Here is a 21,013-nt window from a genome sequence, read left to right as displayed (position 1 = left end):
CTTTCTGTGCCGGTTGTGTGCGCTCAGAAAACCGTATATAAGAAGTTTAAACTCATATGGTTTAAAACGCACAATTTCAGAATTTCAGTCATGATAATCAAAACCAAAACAGATGTTTTTAGCAGGTGCTAGCTGTAATGACACAGCTCTATTCTGGAAAAAGGGGCGGGGAGCAGCAGCTCATTTGCATTTAAAGAGACAGGCCCGAAAAACAGCGTGTTTCTGCTTCCACTCAAAATAGGCATTTTTCAAATGCTATAATAAATGATCTGTGGGGTATTTTGAGCTGAAACTTCCCAGACACATTCTGGGGACACCAGAGACTTATACTACATATTGTAAAAAGGGGCATAATATGTCTCCTTTAATGATAGAACTATAGTAATTAGAATTAAAACTTGGTAACCCTGCATGAATGAATATTTGTCATTTTAACTGAGCTTAAGACTGGTGGTGGTGCTTAAGATATTGTTGGTCATTCAGTGTTTCTGTAAATAAAAGGATTTGCTGGACTGATTTGCTGAAATCAAAACAGGGATGATAATAGGTGAGCGTCAGCCAATGAGATTGCTGTTTGCGCATTAGTTCCGCCCTCAACCATAGAAATCGAAAATCTAATGGTTGTTCTTAAGAGCTGAAGAATTCCAAATGAACTCCATTATTTTTACAGGAAAATACAACAAAGAATATATTGAAACTTGTGAATCCATTAGAATCCTTAGAAGACAGAATCGCGATACAGATATGAATAGATTTTTACGTGCACCTCTAGTTTTCGCTTCCTCTTCTCTAAAGCAGCACAGCATGGCCTCGCCCCCTTTGCTGTCTTTTCCCGAGGGCGGGGTTTATCTGGGTTTGTGATGTCACATACCCGGGAAGTAACTTGTTGTAGTCCCTACCAGCCGTTTTTGTAGGCATTAAACTGCCAGAATTTTAACAGCTTTGTAACTTTGCAGATATTGTTTATGCTCAAACAGCAACATTAGACACTAACTAACGTTAAAAAAAGTGAAATCGCAATGAACCACCCCTTTAAAGAAATCCTGTTATGCGTTTTTGAACGTTGCTGCTGAGAAAGAACTAATATGGGGAAGGACTTGATTTTATCCATTAGGATTTGACTAGATCATAACACATGAGATTTCATTGGGAAAAAATGGTTAGCTTGATTTAAAAAATATATATATACAAAATTCAAAACAATGGCATATACATGGCATTACAAAATTGTTACAAAGCCCAGAATGAACATTATGCTTCTTTAATAGCCTGTAAGTATGTGAGAAAAACTCGGCAAGACCCAGTTTGATTTGTGTACAAACACTTCTTAACCAACAGCATAGTGCTACTCTTTGATGAGTAAGGCAAACGTGTGCTCTCACTCCTACTCCTCCTACAGAGGTCACTGTGTGTGTGTGTGTGTGTGTGTGTGTGTGTGTGTTTCTGCCGAAGTAACCAAACCCCTCCTAAGAAGAGTCACTCACCCATAGTTTGCTCTCATAATAGAAAGCATCCAGCAGTTTGACTATGTACTGATGGTCACAGGAGGCGAGGATGTCGATCTCCACCATGTAGTCCTCCAGCTCCTCTTCTGTTTTGGTATCGATCACTTTAGCTGCAGCCAGGATCCCAGTCTGTTTGTTCTGAGCCTGTGATAAAAGCAACCAGTGGGAAACATTGAACAGGTAGCAAAGGCATACATACAAAGCTTGATGCTATGATGCTGAACAGGCCTGGTATTCAAACAGCAGCTAATGCAGCGCTTTAATGTAAAAGAGAGGGCCTTTTTCTTTTTTCATTTTTAAATTTTGTTGACATAGCTGTAATAGCTGTTAGTGTCATATCTATGATGCAGTGGCGAGGCTACATATAGGTCAGAGTGGCAGTTGTGCACATCTAATCTATGGCGAATGGCAAATGCAGGTGCTATCAATCTGAGTGATCAATACAATACAATTCAGGTGCGCTCCCGATTGGTTGTTACTCATCGTCCCTACTAGGGATGTAACGATTCACTCATTTGATTCGATTCACGATACTGATTACATGATTCGATTTTTTCACAATTTTTTTTTAAAAACAAAATTAGATTTAAGAAAAATTATAAATGAAAAGGTGTCCTTTTATTAATGCTTGGACAAAATGCTGCACATTTCTTTGTGAAACAGAAATATGTCAAATAACAAAACTAAATTGAAATTTTAAAACAAACCCAAATCTAATCAAATAAATAATACAAAAAAACTCTTCATATAAACAAAGGCTTTGCCTGTGCTCTTTCTATTCAAAATTAGAGGCAACCACTGCATTTGAATCACAATCCAAACATAGATGCTGAATACATTCAGCATGAGCAGTTTTTTAAATCTAAATTTGATTGTATAATTTGAAATTTTAAAACAAAAACAGAATGCTCTGACTTTAGTTTTGTGAAACTAAACTTCATGAAATATATATATATATACAGTATATATAAAGCTTATGTTTGTAAAATGGCACAGATTTTAAATATGAAAATAAAATTGACAGTAACTTAACATCAGTCAGTCAAGCATTATTAATACGATATTATGATAATCAAGCATCATTTAAAGGAGACATATCATGAAAAACGGACTTTTCCAGGTTTTAAGTGCTATAATCAGGTCCCCAGTGCATCTACCAACCAAGGAAACATGAAAAAGATTAACCCAGTAACTTTGTTTTGGGAAGTCTTTTTCTGCAAGTGTCTGAGAAAACGAGCGCGTCAGATTTCGCTCCCTTGGTGACATGGCAAAGGGATCTCATTATAATATTACTGCCCCTTAATCTGTAAGTTTACACCCACAGCACCGTCATTGTGTTTTTGCAAGCGACAACAGTGTACCAGCTCTAATGCCATGGTGAAAGTTTGAGCAAAACATGCTAACTGTTCTGTCTTTGGCTGCACAGATGAGCACAGAACACGGTTTAGAGTCCCAGCCTCAGAGGAGACAACACTATTTAGAGTCCCAACCTCAGAAGAGACAAGAGAGCAGTGATTTATTGATTTATTTACTGTATATTACACTGCTGCCACACAGATCTGAAATAAACCTGCGATTTCTTTCCCAGCTGTTTATCTTCACAGACATAATCAACTCTTTTTGTAACCCATGTGTTTTTAGCATAAACTTGTGTGTACTTGAAAGTTTAAGCGCAATAAGACATGAAACAAAACTCAGTTTAGTACTCATGTCATGTGACAGCCGCTTTCTGTGCGCATGCTTCGGTTGTGTGCGCTCAGAAAACCGTATATAAGAAGTTTAAACTCATATGGTTTAAAACGCACAATTTCAGTGCGATAAACATGATAATCAAAACCAAAACAGATGTTTTTAGCAGGTGCTAGCTGTAATGACACAGCTCTATTCTGGAAAAAGGGGCGGGGAGCAGCAGCTCATTTGCATTTAAAGAGACAGGCCCGAAAAACAGCGTGTTTCTGCTTCCACTCAAAATAGGCATTTTTCAAATGCTATAATAAATGATCTGTGGGGTATTTTGAGCTGAAACTTCCCAGACACATTCTGGGGACACCAGAGACTTATACTACATATTGTAAAAAGGGGCATAATATGTCTCCTTTAATGATAGAACTATAGTAATTAGAATTAAAACTTGGTAACCCTGCATGAATGAATATTTGTCATTTTAACTGAGCTTAAGACTGGTGGTGGTGCTTAAGATATTGTTGGTCATTCAGTGTTTCTGTAAATAAAAGGATTTGCTGGACTGATTTGCTGAAATCAAAACAGGGATGATAATAGGTGAGCGTCAGCCAATGAGATTGCTGTTTGCGCATTAGTTCCGCCCTCAACCATAGAAATCGAAAATCTAATGGTTGTTCTTAAGAGCTGAAGAATTCCAAATGAACTCCATTATTTTTACAGGAAAATACAACAAAGAATATAATTTACATGTAGCGTCAATTCTACATGGTATGTAAGACTCTCTCACTCTCGCTTTCTTTGCATGTGTGAGAAACAGTGTTCTCAGCAAAGCAACGGCGAGTCGTGCACCTTCACACTACAGTTTATTGTACGTCAAATACAGGTAAGCTGCGCATCCGTTGAGATGAATTGAAAAATAGCACAGATCGCTTGACGGAGAGTTAAACTCTGAAACGCTCAGTCAGAGTGTTTGGCAAGTGAAAACATATCTGTGCTAAACTTATACTTAGCCTCCAACTCACACACTGGCAAGTAAAATCTAAGAATTTATTAGCCAATGGCTAATTATAAATATTATTTAGTCGCATATGCGAGTGATTTACTCACATTGCAGAGGGTTGTGCATATGGCACACTAAAGTGGAAACACTTTCACAAAGTCTAAATCCGATTGGCTGACTTCTACCGGATTTCTGGGAGCTTAGTGTGTGGCGGTCTTTAGTGGTCTGCCAGGAAACAAAGCTGTGTCCTTGAAGACTCTGACAACAAGCACCTCACATGAAATACTAAATGCTGGATTTCAAAAAGTTTGTGAAGGTGAACACCAGTCAGTTATTGTGGTAACATTTACCCGCCCCAATCAAGACACTGAACAAAACAATCTGTTATTAGTTGCTTTACATATCAGTCAGACGGCATCTTCCTTCCTAAGTGGGCAGTCCTTGCACTTAATATCATCTGATATTAAGTGCAGCTTTGGAGATTGTATTTTTAAAAATAAAATACACTGTTAATGACCACTGAACTGTCTGATTTATGTTGCTTTGTATTAATTTATCACTTCATTTTAAACAGGTATTACTTTAATGGCATGATAGGAAATCTCAGTATCACTTTGTGGTAAAAGGAATATCAAATAAAACTATCAATAAAAAAAAAGGAACTTTGGTGTACAATATGTAATTTAGAGCTAAAATGACTGAGAAAGAAACAAATTCCTGAATGTACTCTGAGATTAGTCTATTGCCTTTGACCTACTTCATTGCAAAAGCACTTATTCACAGCTTTACTCCAACAGGAGAGACATTCAAAATGAAACCTATAACCATCAAAGCACACTGGCCTTTCTTACAAAATCATTTATTACAATACTATGTGATTGAGCAAAAAACCAACAGATATCACATTTGTAACAGTTTTATGAAATTCATGGAATAATGAACATGAGATATGCATATCTATGATAAGAAGAAACGGAAACGTCTTGTAAAAGATTAGCCACTCCCTGTAACTGACACACATCAGCAACACCATCTATTCTTTAAAAAAGCAGAAGGAAACAAGACAGGGTTACCTCATCTAGAGGCGTGCCAGAGGCTGTTTGAGGAAATCCGTATCTCAATGAGGCTTTGAGGTAATGAGTTACAATACAAAACCAATTAAACTCCTCCAGTTGTGTTAAGTGTCTGCATCAGCTAACCGTTCCAGAATATTCTATTCAAAAAGGAATTGACTAATGGTGGGTGTAACGTGTTATTCCATTCAAACTCTTTCCATCTATGCCAAAGAACATGGCTACCCGAAAACAGAGGAGCAGACAGAGAAAGGAAAGGGTCAAGTGTACAGTGAACTGTGCGAATGGGTCAGAGTGTATTGTAACAAAGTCTTCACTCTCCATTTCACTTTGCACTACTTCACACCTGTTTCTACCCTCAGACCAACAGGAAATTAACACAGCATTTCCATATCTGAAACAACCACAAAAATAGGGTTAATTTGGTTTCCATTGTTGCTCCACAGAACCAGTGAGCCTGGGCAGGTCACTCTTGTCATACTTCATCAGAAGAGAAAATAACTATTGTAATAGTACAGACAAGAATACACACTGACAGGTCAATGGCAAACCTATCTCATTGTTTAAAGAAAGACAAAAGACTGGTCAATAAAACAAAAAAACTAATTCAGGTCATACACCAGTCAAGCAAATCTTAAATTCACAATATAACGAAAACAACACATTTTCTTATGTACTGTGATGCACATAATTGTAATAGATTATCCAAAAGGAAAAAAAATGTGGGGCGGCAGTTCTGTCCATTGGTTGTTGATTATATTTTGAGATTGCAGATCGCAGTGGACTATGGAGGGGCAGGGTTTAAGCTGACTAAATGAGTGGAGAATTCGTGCCTACTTCACCAGAAAGAAGTCTGTTGTTTTTTACTGAAAGATCCAGTTTTGACATTTTAATTAAACATTATGAGGTCAAATTAAAAAAAAAAAAAGGAAAAGAAACGTATGACTGGATGAATTGTTCACAGTAAGATCTATAACATGCTTTGACAAAATGGATAAGGTGAATTGTCATTTCATGTAGGGATGCACCGAAATGAAAATTCTGGGCCGAAACCGAAACTTCTGGATGCACTTGGCCGAAAACCAAAACCGAAAATGCTTTGTAATTATTATTTTATTACATAATATAATTTTAAAATACTTTTTTAATTTAACTCAATAATTTTAATGATACTGAATAAAAAAAACAAGCCAATTAAATAACCACACTTTTACTGAAAGTAACACAATAAAACTGGACAGAATTTATATTAAAATTGGTAACACTTTACGATAAGGTCCATTAGTTAACATGAACTAAGAATGAACAATAGTTCTTCAGCATTAATTAATCTTAGTTAATGTTAATTTCAACATTTACTAATGCATTATTAAAATCAACAGCTGTGCTTGTTAACAGTTAATGCACTTTGAATTAACATGAACTAACAGTGAACAACTGTATTCTCATTAACTAAAATTAAGAAAGATGAATAAATACTGTAATAAATATTTTGTTCATTGTTCATTCGTGTTAGTTAATACATTAACTAACATTTACTAATGGAACCTTATTGTAAAGTGTTACCTTAATATTAAATAGGCCTATCAATATTTATTTTTATTCACTTCTATGTAACAGAATCAGATATAAGTTTTTTCTGTCCTACAAAGCTATTATTATCAGAGCATATGAGCAGAGCAGAGCAGAGCATCACTGAAGGTAGCATCATTTTACCAGCGTTGCCCAGTACAGCTGTACAACAGCATATTACAGCACAGTAGCGCTACTGCAAACAGGAACAAGTATACTGCATAGACAATTCCTGTCAGTGCGTTATTTGAGCGGACATTGCTTTTCCGATGAGCATGAGCGGTACACGAGCACATTCATAGAGCGGAATATTGAGCGGAACGTCAAACAGCGCAATGACGAGGAGAGTGAAACCTGCACGCTGAACACTGCCGGGCGGGGCGCGCCATATATACAGTGGGGCAAAAAAGTATTTAGTCAGCCACCAATTGTGCAAGTTCTCCCACTTCAAAATTACTCAGTACTTGGTAGGGGCTCCTTTTTCTCTAATTACTGCCTCAATTCAGCGTGGCATGGAGGTGATCAGTTTGTGGCACTGCTGAGGTGGTATGGAAGCCCAGGTTTCTTTGACAGTGGCCTTCAGCTCATCTGCATTTTTTGGTCTCTTGTTTCTCATTTTCCTCTTGACAATACCCCATAGATTCTCTATGGGGTTCAGGTCTGGTGAGTTTGCTGGCCAGTCAAGCACACCAACACCATGGTCATTTAACTAACTTTTGGTGCTTTTGGCAGTGTGGGCAGGTGCCAAATCCTGCTGGAAAATTAAATCAGCATCTTCAAAAAGCTGGTCAGCAGAAGGAAGCATGAAGTGCTCCAAAATTTCTTGGTAAACGAGTGCAGTGACTTTGGTTTTCAAAAAACACAATGGACCAACACCAGCAGATGACATTGCACCCCAAATCATCACAGACTGTGGAAACTTAACACTGGACTTCAAGCAACTTGGGCTATGAGCTTCTCCACCCTTCCTCCAGACTCTAGGACCTTGGTTTCCAAATGAAATACAAAACTTGCTCTCATCTGAAAAGAGGACTTTGGACCCCTGGGCAACAGTCCAGTTCTTCTCCTTAGCCCAGGTAAGACGCCTCTGATGTTGTCTGTGGTTCAGGAGTGGCTTAACGACAGGAATAAAACTGTAGCCAAATTCCTTGACACGTCTGTGTGTGGTGGCTCTTGATGTGTATATTTTTGGCTCGTATTTTCGTTTTGTTTTTCTCTTTCAGATAATTTCCGGCAGCCAACAATTCAGTGCATCCCTAATTTCATGCTTACTTTAAGTTAGCAACAAATCAGTTCTCATCTCAGAAATCCACATACTAAACTTGCCAAAGAAAACATGTAGGATGGGGATTGATTTTGTCCATCTGGAAATGACTGAATGGTGGGCGTGAGATATCACAATGGAGCCGTGTTGAATGTGAGTTTGCTATAAACGCTGCCAGAATACCTATTTGCCTATTGATTAATGTATCCAATAGCTAGCATGGCCTAAATTATGCCACTCGACAAAGAAAGTTGTTATTGTGTTTGGATTAATGATTGCTAAGACAAACAACTGTTTTTCATTTATGGAATAACATTCACTGATGAATCTTTCACTGACCTTGAATGTGCATTAATGCATTAAAAAGATCAAGGAACAGTAGTGAACCTCTGGTAAACCACACAAGTAACAGTGATGTGTATCACAGTGTCCCACACCACTAGCATCACTGCATGGCTGCTAAACAGAGGCAGGAAGACACTGCTGATTCACCCTCTAGATCAACATACATTCATTCGCATACAGTGTTACTTTCTCTTCGGACAATGTCTTTACATGACTCATATTTCCACAATAATTTAGAATAAGATGTCCATAAACTGAGAACACCGATTATATTTTGCAAAAGGTTTTGTATAACAAGCAGCAGATTATTTTAGTCTTTGAATCATAAAGACTAATCTGACTGCACATGAATCCTGTCACTAAACGATACCTCAGTGTGTGTTTGTACAATATATTTAGTATGTCACACCCAACTTGTGGTGTCAGAAACACAATGCATTCCATAAACGGGAGCAGTATGGAAACATTCTCAACCAGATTAAAGCCTGAAGCAGGGAATGACAGGAATGGTGTGAATTGTGTGAGGTTTAATTACCAACTACAACTGGTCATGCAACACCAGCAAAAAAACACATGAACTAAGAACCTAATAAGTATGACTTGTTGTCTAACTAATTAATGTTCAATTAAGAAGGGAATCTCATTAGGTTTAATATATATGCATTGTATGAAGTTGCCTAACATATCAAATCCTTCATTTCTCTACCGCCCTTGTTAAAATGTTTACCATGTCAAAAAATTGTTTCTGCCAAAATACCATATTTTCTACAGTTATTCATGCTAATGTGAAGCCATATTAAATATGGCATCTACATTAAAAAGTGTCACAAACTATAATATCTGCAACTGCACATGTTATTTTTGTTACGTTTCTTTTTTTCATAATCATTCCAAGTAACCTGAGTAACTTGTATTTTGGCAAACTGTGGTTACCATGGCAAATGTAAGCAGATAACTAAAGCTTAAAGGGATAGTTCACCCAAAAATGTAAATTCCGTCATCATTTACTCACCCTGAAGTTGCTCCAAGCCTGTACGAGTTTCTTTCTTCTGTTGAACACAAAATAAAATATTTTGAATAATGTTGGTAACCAAACAGTTTGTGGTCCTCATTGACTTCTATAGTATTTTTTTCCACTGGTTACAAACATTTTTCCAAAATATCTTCTTTTGTGTTGAACAGAAGAAAGAAACTCCTATAGGTTTGGATTGACTCTAAAGTGAGTAAATGATGACAATTAAAATTTTGGGGTGAACTATCCCTTTAAATGTGTATAATTGCATCTCTGAACTCAAATGACCTTTCAGGTCGCATTTTGTCAGCTGATAGAAATGAAGAAATCCGTCACCCTGCTTTAAAGAAAGTGTCAGTGCTGGTCATGATAACATCATATGGCAATGAACCATAAGAATAGACCTGGAATGGGATAGTTCAGCATTAAAATTAAAATTTATGGAACACAAAATTAGATGTTAGTCAGAATGACTCCCAGTCACCATTCACTTTCATTGTATGGAACACAGATGCAATTGAATGGAGACTGGGGCTGTCAGTCTTACATGCAGTCATACAGGTTTGAAAAGACAAAAAATACTACTAATAATAATAATGACATCATTTACATTTTGGAGTGAACCTTTTAAGATTAACCAGTTGAGCTAGGGAAAAATACAAATACACTCTGGTGACACGATCACCTACTGGTTGATATTTACCTTGTAGACTTTCCCAAAGGCTCCATCCCCAAGTTCTCCCACGATCTCCCAAACCTCCTCTGGGTTGACATCTCTGTGAACATGCTCATACTGTTTCTTCTTTTTCTCCGTGCCCAGCTTAAATATCTTCCGAAAATTGAAAAAGGACATTTTCTAAACGACTCAAATCTAAATGACTATCGGTAAAATCAAAAGGACTGACACGACATAAACTGTTAATACTGTACTAAACGAATCACTTGGGGAGTTGGCTAATGGGCTAGCTGTGGATGATCGATCCCCAGCTAAATCATTTAACGATACAGTTGCAGACAGCTCCAAGCAATCATGTGAATGATGGCGAAGATATTAGTCTCTCTGGAAGTGACAGAGATCAGTCTTTATGTGGCATTTCGCGTATCCATAACAGTGAATCATCAAGACGAGCGACTCCTTCCACCAAACAGGGATGGAAAAGTAACAGTCCACTTCCTCAGCTAGCTTCACAACGGCTACATGTGTGATCCTTTGTATCTACCACACCCGTCTAATCAAAAATACCACCTCCTAGTCAAACAAGCATCGACTACTCAAATATGTCGTTTAAAAAAACTACGGTAGAGTAAAATCCATAAGGCTGGTGGCGGATAGGTAGCTAGCACACCGTGAAATTGCAGAGCGGATGCTGATGACCAAACTCCTGTCTGAGCTCAGTCTACTCCTCACGGGAGGGGTGTGTTTTACAGCTTAGCCAACCAAAACTGTTTCGATAAAACCGATTAAACAAACCATAGAACACCAGCAGGCCAGTGGACACTGCTCGCGGTGTTAAGGTGGATGTTTGTCGCGCCTTGATCAACGGTCGCTCCCCTCGGGTCTCTCGTGACTAACTTCTCGAGGATGTTGCGGGAAGACTCGAAGCGCGTGCGTTCGCCAAAACTGTTTCGATAAAACCGATTAAACAAACCATAGAACACCAGCAGGCCAGTGGACACTGCTCGCGGTGTTAAGGTGGATGTTTGTCGCGCCTTGATCAACGGTCGCTCCCCTCGGGTCTCTCGTGACTAACTTCTCGAGGATGTTGCGGGAAGACTCGAAGCGCGTGCGTTCAGATAGGGAAGGCGCGTGCCCGGCTGTGGAAAGACTGGCGCAGGCGCAGTTGGTGCTGACCGTGTAGTGTTCTGACCAGGTTGACAGACTGGGGGATTTGATTCACTCCAGTGAATCGATTCTCTTGAATCACTCAACTTTCCTTTAGTTCGTTCAGAAACGACACTTCACTGTTCATTCCGAATCTAGTTTAGACTTATTGTACTCGTTGTATAATCAGTATTTGAAAGCAAAAAAAAAAAACAGTCACACACTTCAAAATGGAGACACATGTCAGTGATTTTGGTTTATTAACAATTTGCTGCGTAAAGGCTTGCTTTGACACAGTTGGGAAAGGACTTGTTCATATTGAATGAATAGCCATACACTGACATCTACTGGGGTAAACAGAGTAATGCAGAAGTAGGCTACGTGTCACACCTGGAGATGTCACTCATGTAGCCTAGTCAAAGAGCTGTGGGTTCTTCCCATTGCTCTTCTGTTATCCCTGAAAATGGAGACTGTAGATCGAATTTTGTCTGAAAGTCCCTCTATTGAAGAGCTGGAGGATATATTACATGGGGGTCAGCTATCCTGTAACCATGTCGATGAAGTGTGGCCAAATTTGTTTCTGGGGGACATGTAAGTGCATTTACAGTATGTGGGAATTCTCTCCTACTTATGTGTTGATTAAAAGAAAACATTCACCCTTTATTATGTAATTCTTTCATATACAGGTACATGTCTCATGACAGATATGGCCTATGGAGACTGGGTATAACTCATGTTTTAAATGCTGCACATGGTAAAATGTGTTGCAAAGGAAGTGATGATTTTTATGGGACAACCGTAAAGTACTATGGTGTGCCGGCAAATGACCTGCCTACATTTGATATTTCACCATTTTTCTACCCTTCAGCACGCTACATTCATGATGCTCTCAGCACAACAGGTGGTATGTTAAAAACAACAACATAAATTCCATTTTTAAAACAGTATGATATTTTTACACATGAATAACACTAGTTAGGATTTATTTTTTTACTTCTTAAAATTCATTTACATGTTTTAGTTTTTTGTTGATCAGTTAATAATTGAGAATATATAAAGTATTGAAGCATCTTTTTTCAACAGCTAAAGTGTTTGTGCATTGTGCTGTGGGAGTGAGCCGTTCAGCTGCTCTGGTCTTAGCTTACCTAATGATATATTGCAATTATTCTCTGGTGGATGCCATCTTGAAAGTTAAAGAAAGAAGATGGATCTTTCCAAACCGAGGATTTCTGAAGCAGTTGATAACTCTCAACAATGAATTAAACAACAAGGCGCAGTCAAAGTAATTTTTTAAAACAAGTATGCAATCCAGAAATCTGTAAATTAAAAATAGCATCTAATAACATTTGAACAGTAGGCCTACTGCTGATCAACAGCTATCATTAACATGATTATAAACATTTCCTCTTATTTATAATAACAGCTTTGTGTCATAGCTAAATCATTTAACGATACAGTTGCAGACAGCTCCAAGCAATCATGTGAATGATGGCGAAGATATTAGTCTCTCTGGAAGTGACAGAGATCAGTCTTTATGTGGCATTTCGCGTATCCATAACAGTGAATCATCAAGACGAGCGACTCCTTCCACCAAACAGGGATGGAAAAGTAACAGTCCACTTCCTCAGCTAGCTTCACAACGGCTACATGTGTGATCCTTTGTATCTACCACACCCGTCTAATCAAAAATACCACCTCCTAGTCAAACAAGCATCGACTACTCAAATATGTCGTTTAAAAAAAACTACGGTAGAGTAAAATCCATAAGGCTGGTGGCGGATAGGTAGCTAGCACACCGTGAAATTGCAGAGCGGATGCTGATGACCAAACTCCTGTCTGAGCTCAGTCTACTCCTCACGGGAGGGGTGTGTTTTACAGCTTAGCCAACCAAAACTGTTTCGATAAAACCGATTAAACAAACCATAGAACACCAGCAGGCCAGTGGACACTGCTCGCGGTGTTAAGGTGGATGTTTGTCGCGCCTTGATCAACGGTCGCTCCCCTCGGGTCTCTCGTGACTAACTTCTCGAGGATGTTGCGGGAAGACTCGAAGCGCGTGCGTTCGGATAGGGAAGGCGCGTGCCCGGCTGTGGAAAGACTGGCGCAGGCGCAGTTGGTGCTGACCGTGTAGTGTTCTGAGCAGGTTGACAGACTGGGGGATTTGATTCACTCCAGTGAATCGATTCTCTTGAATCACTCAACTTTCCTTTAGTTCGTTCAGAAACGACACTTCACTGTTCATTCCGAATCTAGTTTAGACTTATTGTACTCGTTGTATAATCAGTATTTGAAAGCAAAAAAAAAAAACAGTCACACACTTCAAAATGGAGACACATGTCAGTGATTTTGGTTTATTAACAATTTGCTGCGTAAAGGCTTGCTTTGACACAGTTGGGAAAGGACTTGTTCATATTGAATGAATAGCCATACACTGACATCTACTGGGGTAAACAGAGTAATGCAGAAGTAGGCTACGTGTCACACCTGGAGATGTCACTCATGTAGCCTAGTCAAAGAGCTGTGGGTTCTTCCCATTGCTCTTCTGTTATCCCTGAAAATGGAGACTGTAGATCGAATTTTGTCTGAAAGTCCCTCTATTGAAGAGCTGGAGGATATATTACATGGGGGTCAGCTATCCTGTAACCATGTCGATGAAGTGTGGCCAAATTTGTTTCTGGGGGACATGTAAGTGCATTTACAGTATGTGGGAATTCTCTCCTACTTATGTGTTGATTAAAAGAAAACATTCACCCTTTATTATGTAATTCTTTCATATACAGGTACATGTCTCATGACAGATATGGCCTATGGAGACTGGGTATAACTCATGTTTTAAATGCTGCACATGGTAAAATGTGTTGCAAAGGAAGTGATGATTTTTATGGGACAACCGTAAAGTACTATGGTGTGCCGGCAAATGACCTGCCTACATTTGATATTTCATCATTTTTCTACCCTTCAGCACACTACATTCATGATGCTCTCAGCACAACAGGTGGTATGTTAAAAACAACAACATAATTTCCATTTTTAAAACAGTATGATATTTTTACACATGAATAACACTAGTTAGGATTTATTTTTTTACTTCTTAAAATTCATTTACATGTTTTAGTTTTTTGTTGATCAGTTAATAATTGAGAATATATAAAGTATTGAAGCATCTTTTTTCAACAGCTAAAGTGTTTGTGCATTGTGCTGTGGGAGTGAGCCGTTCAGCTGCTCTGGTCTTAGCTTACCTAATGATATATTGCAATTATTCTCTGGTGGATGCCATCTTGAAAGTTAAAGAAAGAAGATGGATCTTTCCAAACCGAGGATTTCTGAAGCAGTTGATGACTCTCGACAATGAATTCAGCTATAAGCTGCAGTCAAAGTAATAGATTTTTTTTTTAAAGTATGCAATTCAGAAATCTGTAAATTAAAAATAACATCTACATTTAAACAGCAGGCCTACTGCTGATCAACAACCATAATTAACATAATTATAAACATTTTCTCTTATTTATAATAACAGCTTTGTGTCATACTTCTGTTAAACTTAATTCAATAAAATATGCAAGTAGTCCAAAGCAATATTTGTACTATATATGGTCAATAAAGCTGTAATTTTGTGGGCTCCATAAATATTCCTTTTTAATTTAACTAATAAATGAATGACTTATTTCTTTTATTTTATTATTATTTGATCATTATGAAACCATATTTAATTACTGAATACCTCACAACACTGGGCAATTAAACCTCAAAGTCTTTATGTTTTATATGTCATTTATCAAAACTGAAGTAGTCCGGAAATGTTTAAGGACTTGAATCTTTCAAGGATTTGAATCTTCAACTGAACTAAAGTAGGCATATGCAAATGTATTCAAACTAAGCTGATCAGCAAACACTGTTACTCTGTTTCCCTCGTTGTTCCACAATGAATGTAGTACAATACTGCAAATGTTCAGAGATGTTCACGAAACACAATTGTCACTTATTGTCCTGTCCTCTCGTCAGCGGATGAATCATCTCCAAACTTGACTTGTGGAACAGACCACAATGTCCTACCACAGAAATGGAATAAGCTAGAATGGAAATTAACATCAAATATATCTAAAAACAAAATGTGAACGCTTTACAATAGGCTATCAATTCAGAAGCTATTAAAGGTTTCGATGTTATTATTCAGGTTAAACCCGTTGACGATGTAGTACAAACACGTAGACTATGTGGTGCCCGTTTTATCCGCGCAAAAATGTGATTACTGGCCCAGACATTTTATTTAATAATAGTAATGTCGTAATGTATTTGCATTTGCTGTATGATACCACTGGTATTCATATAATTCACTTTTTGTTTTCGTGTAAAAATATATCCAGTAAGATAAAAACATCCGAAGATTTGAATGCGACTCAATTGATGTCAATGACTTTCTGAGCCTCTGGAGCGCCCCCTGGAGGAGGTAAACATCGTACGCGCAGACGTCTGTGGTCCATCACCAGCGGAGCTCTGAGATGCTCAGTGGTATCGGGTGACCGACCAGCGTCACACAGAGCACCTGTTTGAGTGGATCACGACGTGCCAAACCCGTTATGTATACTGAAACCTCGCGAAAACAGCAGAAACACAGCTTCAAGGGCATAATAGTCTGATCTGGGTCCATTCAGAATAATGGCAGCTCAGAAAAATAAACACGGACTCCTGGCTCTCAAAGAGTTAGAGAATATTCTGGACACATGTAAACTTGATCTGAATCCAGTCGACGAGGTCTGGCCGAACTTGTACATCGGAAACGTGTAAGTATTACTACATAACTGATCATGTGGTGTTGTAGCGTATGCAAATGACGCTTCTTTAAAGATGTATAGCACGCGAGCAATGTCTATATATATGTACGATTTGAAAATAAGCTGTTCTACCAAAGTAACTTATTTGTTTGAGATTCAATCATACACTGCGCATCCCTCTAGTGAACGCGAATCTGCCGTTAAATCACTTTTAATGACTTCCATAGTGGTTGCCCTGTTACATTACATAACACATCTTTTACTTTTTCTATAGGGCCATTGCTCAAAATAGAAATGCTTTGATGAAAATGGGTATCACTCATGTCTTAAATGCTGCCCATTCCAAGCAAGGCAGCATTGGGGACCAGAGTTATTACGGCAATACTATTGTGTATTATGGCATCCCAGCAGAAGACTCTTCATCATTTGATCTTAGTGTGTACTTTAAATTGGCAGCTGATTTCATCCACAAAGCCTTGAGGAAGAAGAACGGTAAGTGACCACAGTCAATGATGCACCGATATGAACTAATATTAATGTAATGCTAAAATACAAATGGGAATCTAAATGCATTGGGGAGAATTCTGAAGTCCACTCTGAAACTACAACACTGATTCGTATAAATAGTCAATAAGTATTTTTACAACTAACCCATATGACACCAAAGCCATCAGTGTTTACATGGTTTGAACTAAAATTGTTGTGTTATGAAACAAATAGTTTTGTTTTACATTATTTTGAAAAAAAAGAAAAGAAACTCATTCTGTTGTAGTTACTTCTGTTATACTCTAAAAAAAATCTGCATTTCCTCTTTATCTTTCAATTTCCCTCTAAACCTGATAAACAGCTCATGTTGAAAATTTATTATATTAGAGATATCCATATTTCAGAAAAATTCAATGGTTCAGTATTAACAGCTTCTGACAATTACGGTGTCTTTTATCCATAGGAAAAGTGCTTGTTCATTGCATCATGGGAATGAGTCGGTCTGCCACACTGGTTCTAGCATACCTTATGCTGCGTCAGCGTCTTACTCTCCCTACTGCCATCCAAACAGTTGTAATGCGACGAGCAGTCTATCCTAACAGGAACTTTTTGAGCCTACTCCTGGATTTAGACATTCAGCTACATAGAAAGCGAATGCTGTGTCCTATTCTCTGACAGAAAAACACATATGTCATGAACACAGATACACATGCATTTATTTTATATAACTAAAGGGTGAGGAGGTATGTTTACATTATTTATGATATACAGTGGGTACGGAAAGTATTCAGACCCCCTTAAATTTTTCACTCTTTGTTATATTGCAGCCATTTGCTAAAATCATTTAAGTTCATTTTTTGTATATAGTTTCATAGTAAAACTTGTGGCTTTCAGGTTTAGTGTATGTATAGACCCTCTTTGTACTTTTCCATACATTTACAAGGTTATTAAATAGTTTAAGAATTTAGCTATAAAACACTTTAATATTGAATGAAAGCTTTAATATTGACTTAAGACATTTTTAACTTAATTGACATCTAACATGTTTTCAGTCATATTAACATGGGTGACTTATATAGTTTCATAGTAAAACTTGTGGCTTTCATGTTTAGTGTATGTATAGACCATCTTTGTACTTTTCCATACATTTACAAGGTTATTAAATAGTTTAAGAATTTAGCTATAAAACACTTTAATATTGAATGAAAGCTTTAATATTGACTTAAGACATTTTTAACTTAATTGACATCTAACATGTTTTCAGTCATATTAACATGGGTGACTTTAATGTACAATGTAGTGTAAATAAAGTCAATGAGAATGTTTCTTTTTTATGAAAGTCTATATGATATATTCAATTTGCAGCTCTATGAACCACAGCACACAAGTGCCACATGCTCCTCACACTGCAAATAATATTTAACAGTGGAGTCAGTATTCAGTGTAGAATACCAAATTAAGCAGTATTAAATGATTGAATTGTGGTTTATTATTCAGCTGCAGAGAAAACCCTCACTGTGAGCAGTATTAGCTTTTACATTGCTTTTGGCAGCCACATTTGGAGAAATATGCAGGCCAAGCACAACACTCTTCTGTTGACTCAATCCTAAAAGCCTTGTTTAAATGACTGAGCAGCATTTGCTGATGTGATTTTAGTGCACCTTTTTGTTTTAATAGCAGAATAATGTGTTTCATTTGGCTCATTGATTCACATAAGTTCCTTTGTTATCTTGGAGAATATTTAGTGGTGTATAAATGCACAGTATTGTTAAATGCAATGTATACTTACATTTAATTGCACATTAGACTCAATTGACTATGAGCAGGATTAATATTGAATGTGTTACACTGTTAGATATATCTGCCTACGTTAAGTATTTTTGAAAGTGTAACAACGGCACTAGTGGATTTACATTCAGATGTTTCATACAAACAAGGTGCCAAGTAAACTGAATATTCATATGTATGTGTTCAAATAAAAAAATGTGAAAGTTCTTTGGTTTTTGGTGTGTTTTTTCCCTTGTATTCTCATAATAGTTGTGAACAAACTAAATGCAATTTCTAAAATGTAAAAAAAAATGTTTTATGATATGTAATATATTTCTATTGATTTATCTCACTTTCAGATAGATACTCTATGAAAAGCGACATGCTCCTCCCACTGCAAATAATAGAACTAAATGCATGTGTCAGTTATAAACTGTAAATGACCCTGTCTAAAATACAACATTATTCATGTAGCTTTGCTTTATTTTCCCTTGTGCTTCTGGCTGTTTCCAGCAGGGCGCAGTGCTGTGCCTTGAAATGTTTGCAAATAAGGTTTTCTTCCAACAGTGTAATTAGATTAATTAAAATCTTGCTGTTTTTATGCCGAGTATCCTTCCATAATATTTTTCTTTTTCTTTTCATCTGATATCCTTCATATGCTACATTAACACATCCACATTCAAAGTAAATGACATTGTCTATGACATTTCATCATGCAGATGTACTTGAACGACCCCATAACCCAACCTACCAAAACTGTAACAGCATTAACTGGACGAGCCAGCATGACCTGCAGCTGTGCAGCCAGAGGAAGCAGGACCAACACGAGTCCCCGGACACACATTGCTTTCAGAGAACATTCAATTAAGACACTACTCTGCTTCCTGATTAGCTGCTTGGCATACACTGTACAATGATAAATCATGGAAGCAGTTGAGAAGAGAAACAGAGAACAGATGCAAGCAGCTATGCCAAAGTGTGTGTATATATTTTCAACTAAGCTAAGTCATCTCCTGATCTGACTGTGGAAGAACCAGAGGCACAGAGGGGGTGACGTTGATGACCACATTAGTGTCACACAAGTGCTCTGGAAAGCAGATGCATCTGTACATGATTGCATCGTGTCAGTGTTTTCTCAGGGAAAACTGTCAAGCCTAAGATATCATAGATAGAAAGAACAAACAAACAAATCAGCCCAGCAGCAACATATATTTTGGCTAAAACAAACTGCTTTCAAGAAATAGCAATAGTAAAGCATAGCTAAATACATAGGTTGAACTTTTTATATGCTTTTGAAAAAAAGTCTGTTATGCTCGACAAGACTGCATTTATTTGATAAAAAATACAGTAAAACAGTTTAATAGTGAAACACTATTACAAATGAAACTGTTTTCTATTTTAATACATTTTACAACGTAATTTATTCCTGTGATGGCAAAGCTGAATGTTCAGCAATCATTACTGCAGTCTTCAGTGTCACATGATCCTTCAGAAATCATTCTCATATGCTGATTTGGTGCTCAAGAAACATTTCTTGTTATTATCAATGTTGAAAACAGTTGCTGTCTAACATTTTTGTGGAAACTGATACAATTTTATTTTAAATGGAAACTTTAACATTCTAAGTCTTTATGGTCATTTTTTTCAAATCAATTTATGCATCCTTCCTTCCAAACGTTTAAACAGTAGAGTATATGTTATTGTATGACTATTTACTTTGAATTCAGGAAGTCTCCATGACTTTAAAAACCACAAAAGAAAAGCAGTCTGAACGATTCTTGGATTGGATCTACCACGGTAATTTGAAATTGGCAAATTTGGACCACTCAATACAAATTACATACGCTGCTTTTCCAAATAAATATTGAAGAAAGCCAAGCTTAGTCATTGTAATGCATGCACTTCAGTGTATTCTTTGATTCACCAGGACTTTAAAAAAAGAAACAGAAAAGTCTATTAAATTCCATGAAACATACTATGATTTTTGTTTTTGTGATTCTTTTGATACAGTATGAGGTTTCAATAATAGTAAGTAATAATCACCTCTTGAGGAAGAACAGGTGTATGCGGCTTTCACACCCAGGCCATTAATTCCTTTTTATTAGCTTCATAAAACCATAATTACTATGGGGCTCAAAGCCTATTTTACCGGCATGGAAAGAACAACTCTTAGTTAAGTCTTTTCCTGTTTTACACATACAGCATTTGTGCACTAACTAAACAGTTTCAGCTGGAGTGCAAAGAAGACAGCGTATCTTTGAGAGGGATATCTGATACGCTCCAATTACGAACATGTCACTGCACTTGCATGTGCAAAGATCTCACCATTTATCAAAGACTCGCCCTCAAGGCAAACGAAAGGAACATCTGGATTTCAAGAGTGTTTAACCTAGCAGCTGGCAAGACCTCATGAGATGTGTATTTCCCTGCACAATGACTCATGATAAAGAGGCATGCATGCAATGAAAGCCGCTGATGACCCACCTTTACCTTCGTCTGCACTGCAAGAGTGATTTACAATATTGGGAGTCTAGCCAAGATATACACAATATGTGCAGAACATGCTCAAAAGATCATTGTCTAGGGAAAGACAGTCTTATAAAAGCAAACCTGACTGCCCACTAAGACCTGGAAGAGCTCTTTGTATCCAGGGAGGTTTATAATTATACACCATTTAAAAAAAGAAACAGCCTCCAGAGACATATCTGTGGA

General features: G+C 37.4%; 4 protein-coding genes across 8 annotated transcripts in view; 3 read left to right on the top strand and 1 right to left on the bottom strand.

Moving 5' to 3' along the window:
* Window positions 1–11,056, bottom strand: part of LOC107552933 (STE20-like serine/threonine-protein kinase) — a 33,786-nt gene extending 22,730 nt beyond the window's left edge. For all 4 annotated transcript variants that reach the window (XM_016234980.1, XM_016234982.1, XM_016234979.1 and 1 more), the window contains exons 1-2: window positions 10,158–11,056; window positions 1,485–1,649 (exon numbers count right to left, since the gene is read on the bottom strand). In XM_016234980.1, coding sequence (XP_016090466.1) covers window positions 1,485–1,649; window positions 10,158–10,307 — 315 coding nt within the window. In that variant the 5' untranslated portion in view covers window positions 10,308–11,056. The remainder of the gene's footprint in view (window positions 1–1,484; window positions 1,650–10,157) is intronic.
* A 624-nt stretch (window positions 11,057–11,680) lies between these two features.
* Window positions 11,681–12,562, top strand: LOC107552909 (dual specificity protein phosphatase 13). The gene is made up of 3 exons (XM_016234944.1): window positions 11,681–11,867; window positions 11,963–12,180; window positions 12,360–12,562. Exons 1-3 carry the CDS (start codon window positions 11,740–11,742, stop codon window positions 12,560–12,562), a joined length of 549 nt encoding a protein of 182 aa, XP_016090430.1. The 5' UTR covers window positions 11,681–11,739.
* Window positions 12,563–13,774: 1,212 nt separating this feature from the next.
* On the top strand, window positions 13,775–14,799 carry LOC107552922 (dual specificity protein phosphatase 13-like). Of its 2 annotated transcripts, none has more exons than XM_016234956.1 (3): window positions 13,775–13,961; window positions 14,057–14,271; window positions 14,454–14,799. In XM_016234956.1, the coding sequence occupies exons 1-3, from the start codon at window positions 13,834–13,836 to the stop codon at window positions 14,654–14,656; spliced, it is 546 nt and encodes a 181-aa protein (XP_016090442.1). In that variant the 5' UTR covers window positions 13,775–13,833; the 3' UTR covers window positions 14,657–14,799. The 2 variants fall into 2 exon arrangements, with proteins under 2 accessions (XP_016090442.1, XP_016090441.1); XM_016234955.1 differs by having other exon boundaries at window positions 14,057–14,274.
* A 480-nt stretch (window positions 14,800–15,279) lies between these two features.
* LOC107552921 (dual specificity protein phosphatase 13-like) lies at window positions 15,280–17,328 on the top strand. The gene is made up of 3 exons (XM_016234954.1): window positions 15,280–16,057; window positions 16,323–16,540; window positions 16,998–17,328. Exons 1-3 carry the CDS (start codon window positions 15,933–15,935, stop codon window positions 17,207–17,209), a joined length of 555 nt encoding a protein of 184 aa, XP_016090440.1. The 5' UTR covers window positions 15,280–15,932; the 3' UTR covers window positions 17,210–17,328.
* The last annotated feature ends 3,685 nt before the right edge of the window (window positions 17,329–21,013 follow it).

The sequence above is a fragment of the Sinocyclocheilus grahami genome, unplaced genomic scaffold (genome assembly GCF_001515645.1).
Source record: "Sinocyclocheilus grahami isolate Dianchi unplaced genomic scaffold, SAMN03320097.WGS_v1.1 scaffold461.1, whole genome shotgun sequence".
Classification (NCBI taxonomy): domain Eukaryota; kingdom Metazoa; phylum Chordata; class Actinopteri; order Cypriniformes; family Cyprinidae; genus Sinocyclocheilus; species Sinocyclocheilus grahami.
This window is presented reverse-complemented; position numbering and strand designations above follow the sequence as displayed.

Coding starts and splice junctions, on each gene's coding strand:
- LOC107552909 (XM_016234944.1), top strand. CDS start 11,740: ATGGAGACTGTAGATCGAATTTTGTCTGAAAGTCCCTCTATTGAAGAG. Junction 11,868..11,962: donor AATTTGTTTCTGGGGGACAT/GTAAGTGCATTT, acceptor TTTCATATACAG/GTACATGTCTCATGACAGAT. Junction 12,181..12,359: donor TGCTCTCAGCACAACAGGTG/GTATGTTAAAAA, acceptor TTTTTTCAACAG/CTAAAGTGTTTGTGCATTGT.
- LOC107552922 (XM_016234955.1), top strand. CDS start 13,834: ATGGAGACTGTAGATCGAATTTTGTCTGAAAGTCCCTCTATTGAAGAG. Junction 13,962..14,056: donor AATTTGTTTCTGGGGGACAT/GTAAGTGCATTT, acceptor TTTCATATACAG/GTACATGTCTCATGACAGAT. Junction 14,275..14,453: donor TGCTCTCAGCACAACAGGTG/GTATGTTAAAAA, acceptor TTTTTTCAACAG/CTAAAGTGTTTGTGCATTGT.
- LOC107552921 (XM_016234954.1), top strand. CDS start 15,933: ATGGCAGCTCAGAAAAATAAACACGGACTCCTGGCTCTCAAAGAGTTA. Junction 16,058..16,322: donor AACTTGTACATCGGAAACGT/GTAAGTATTACT, acceptor CTTTTTCTATAG/GGCCATTGCTCAAAATAGAA. Junction 16,541..16,997: donor AGCCTTGAGGAAGAAGAACG/GTAAGTGACCAC, acceptor TTTTATCCATAG/GAAAAGTGCTTGTTCATTGC.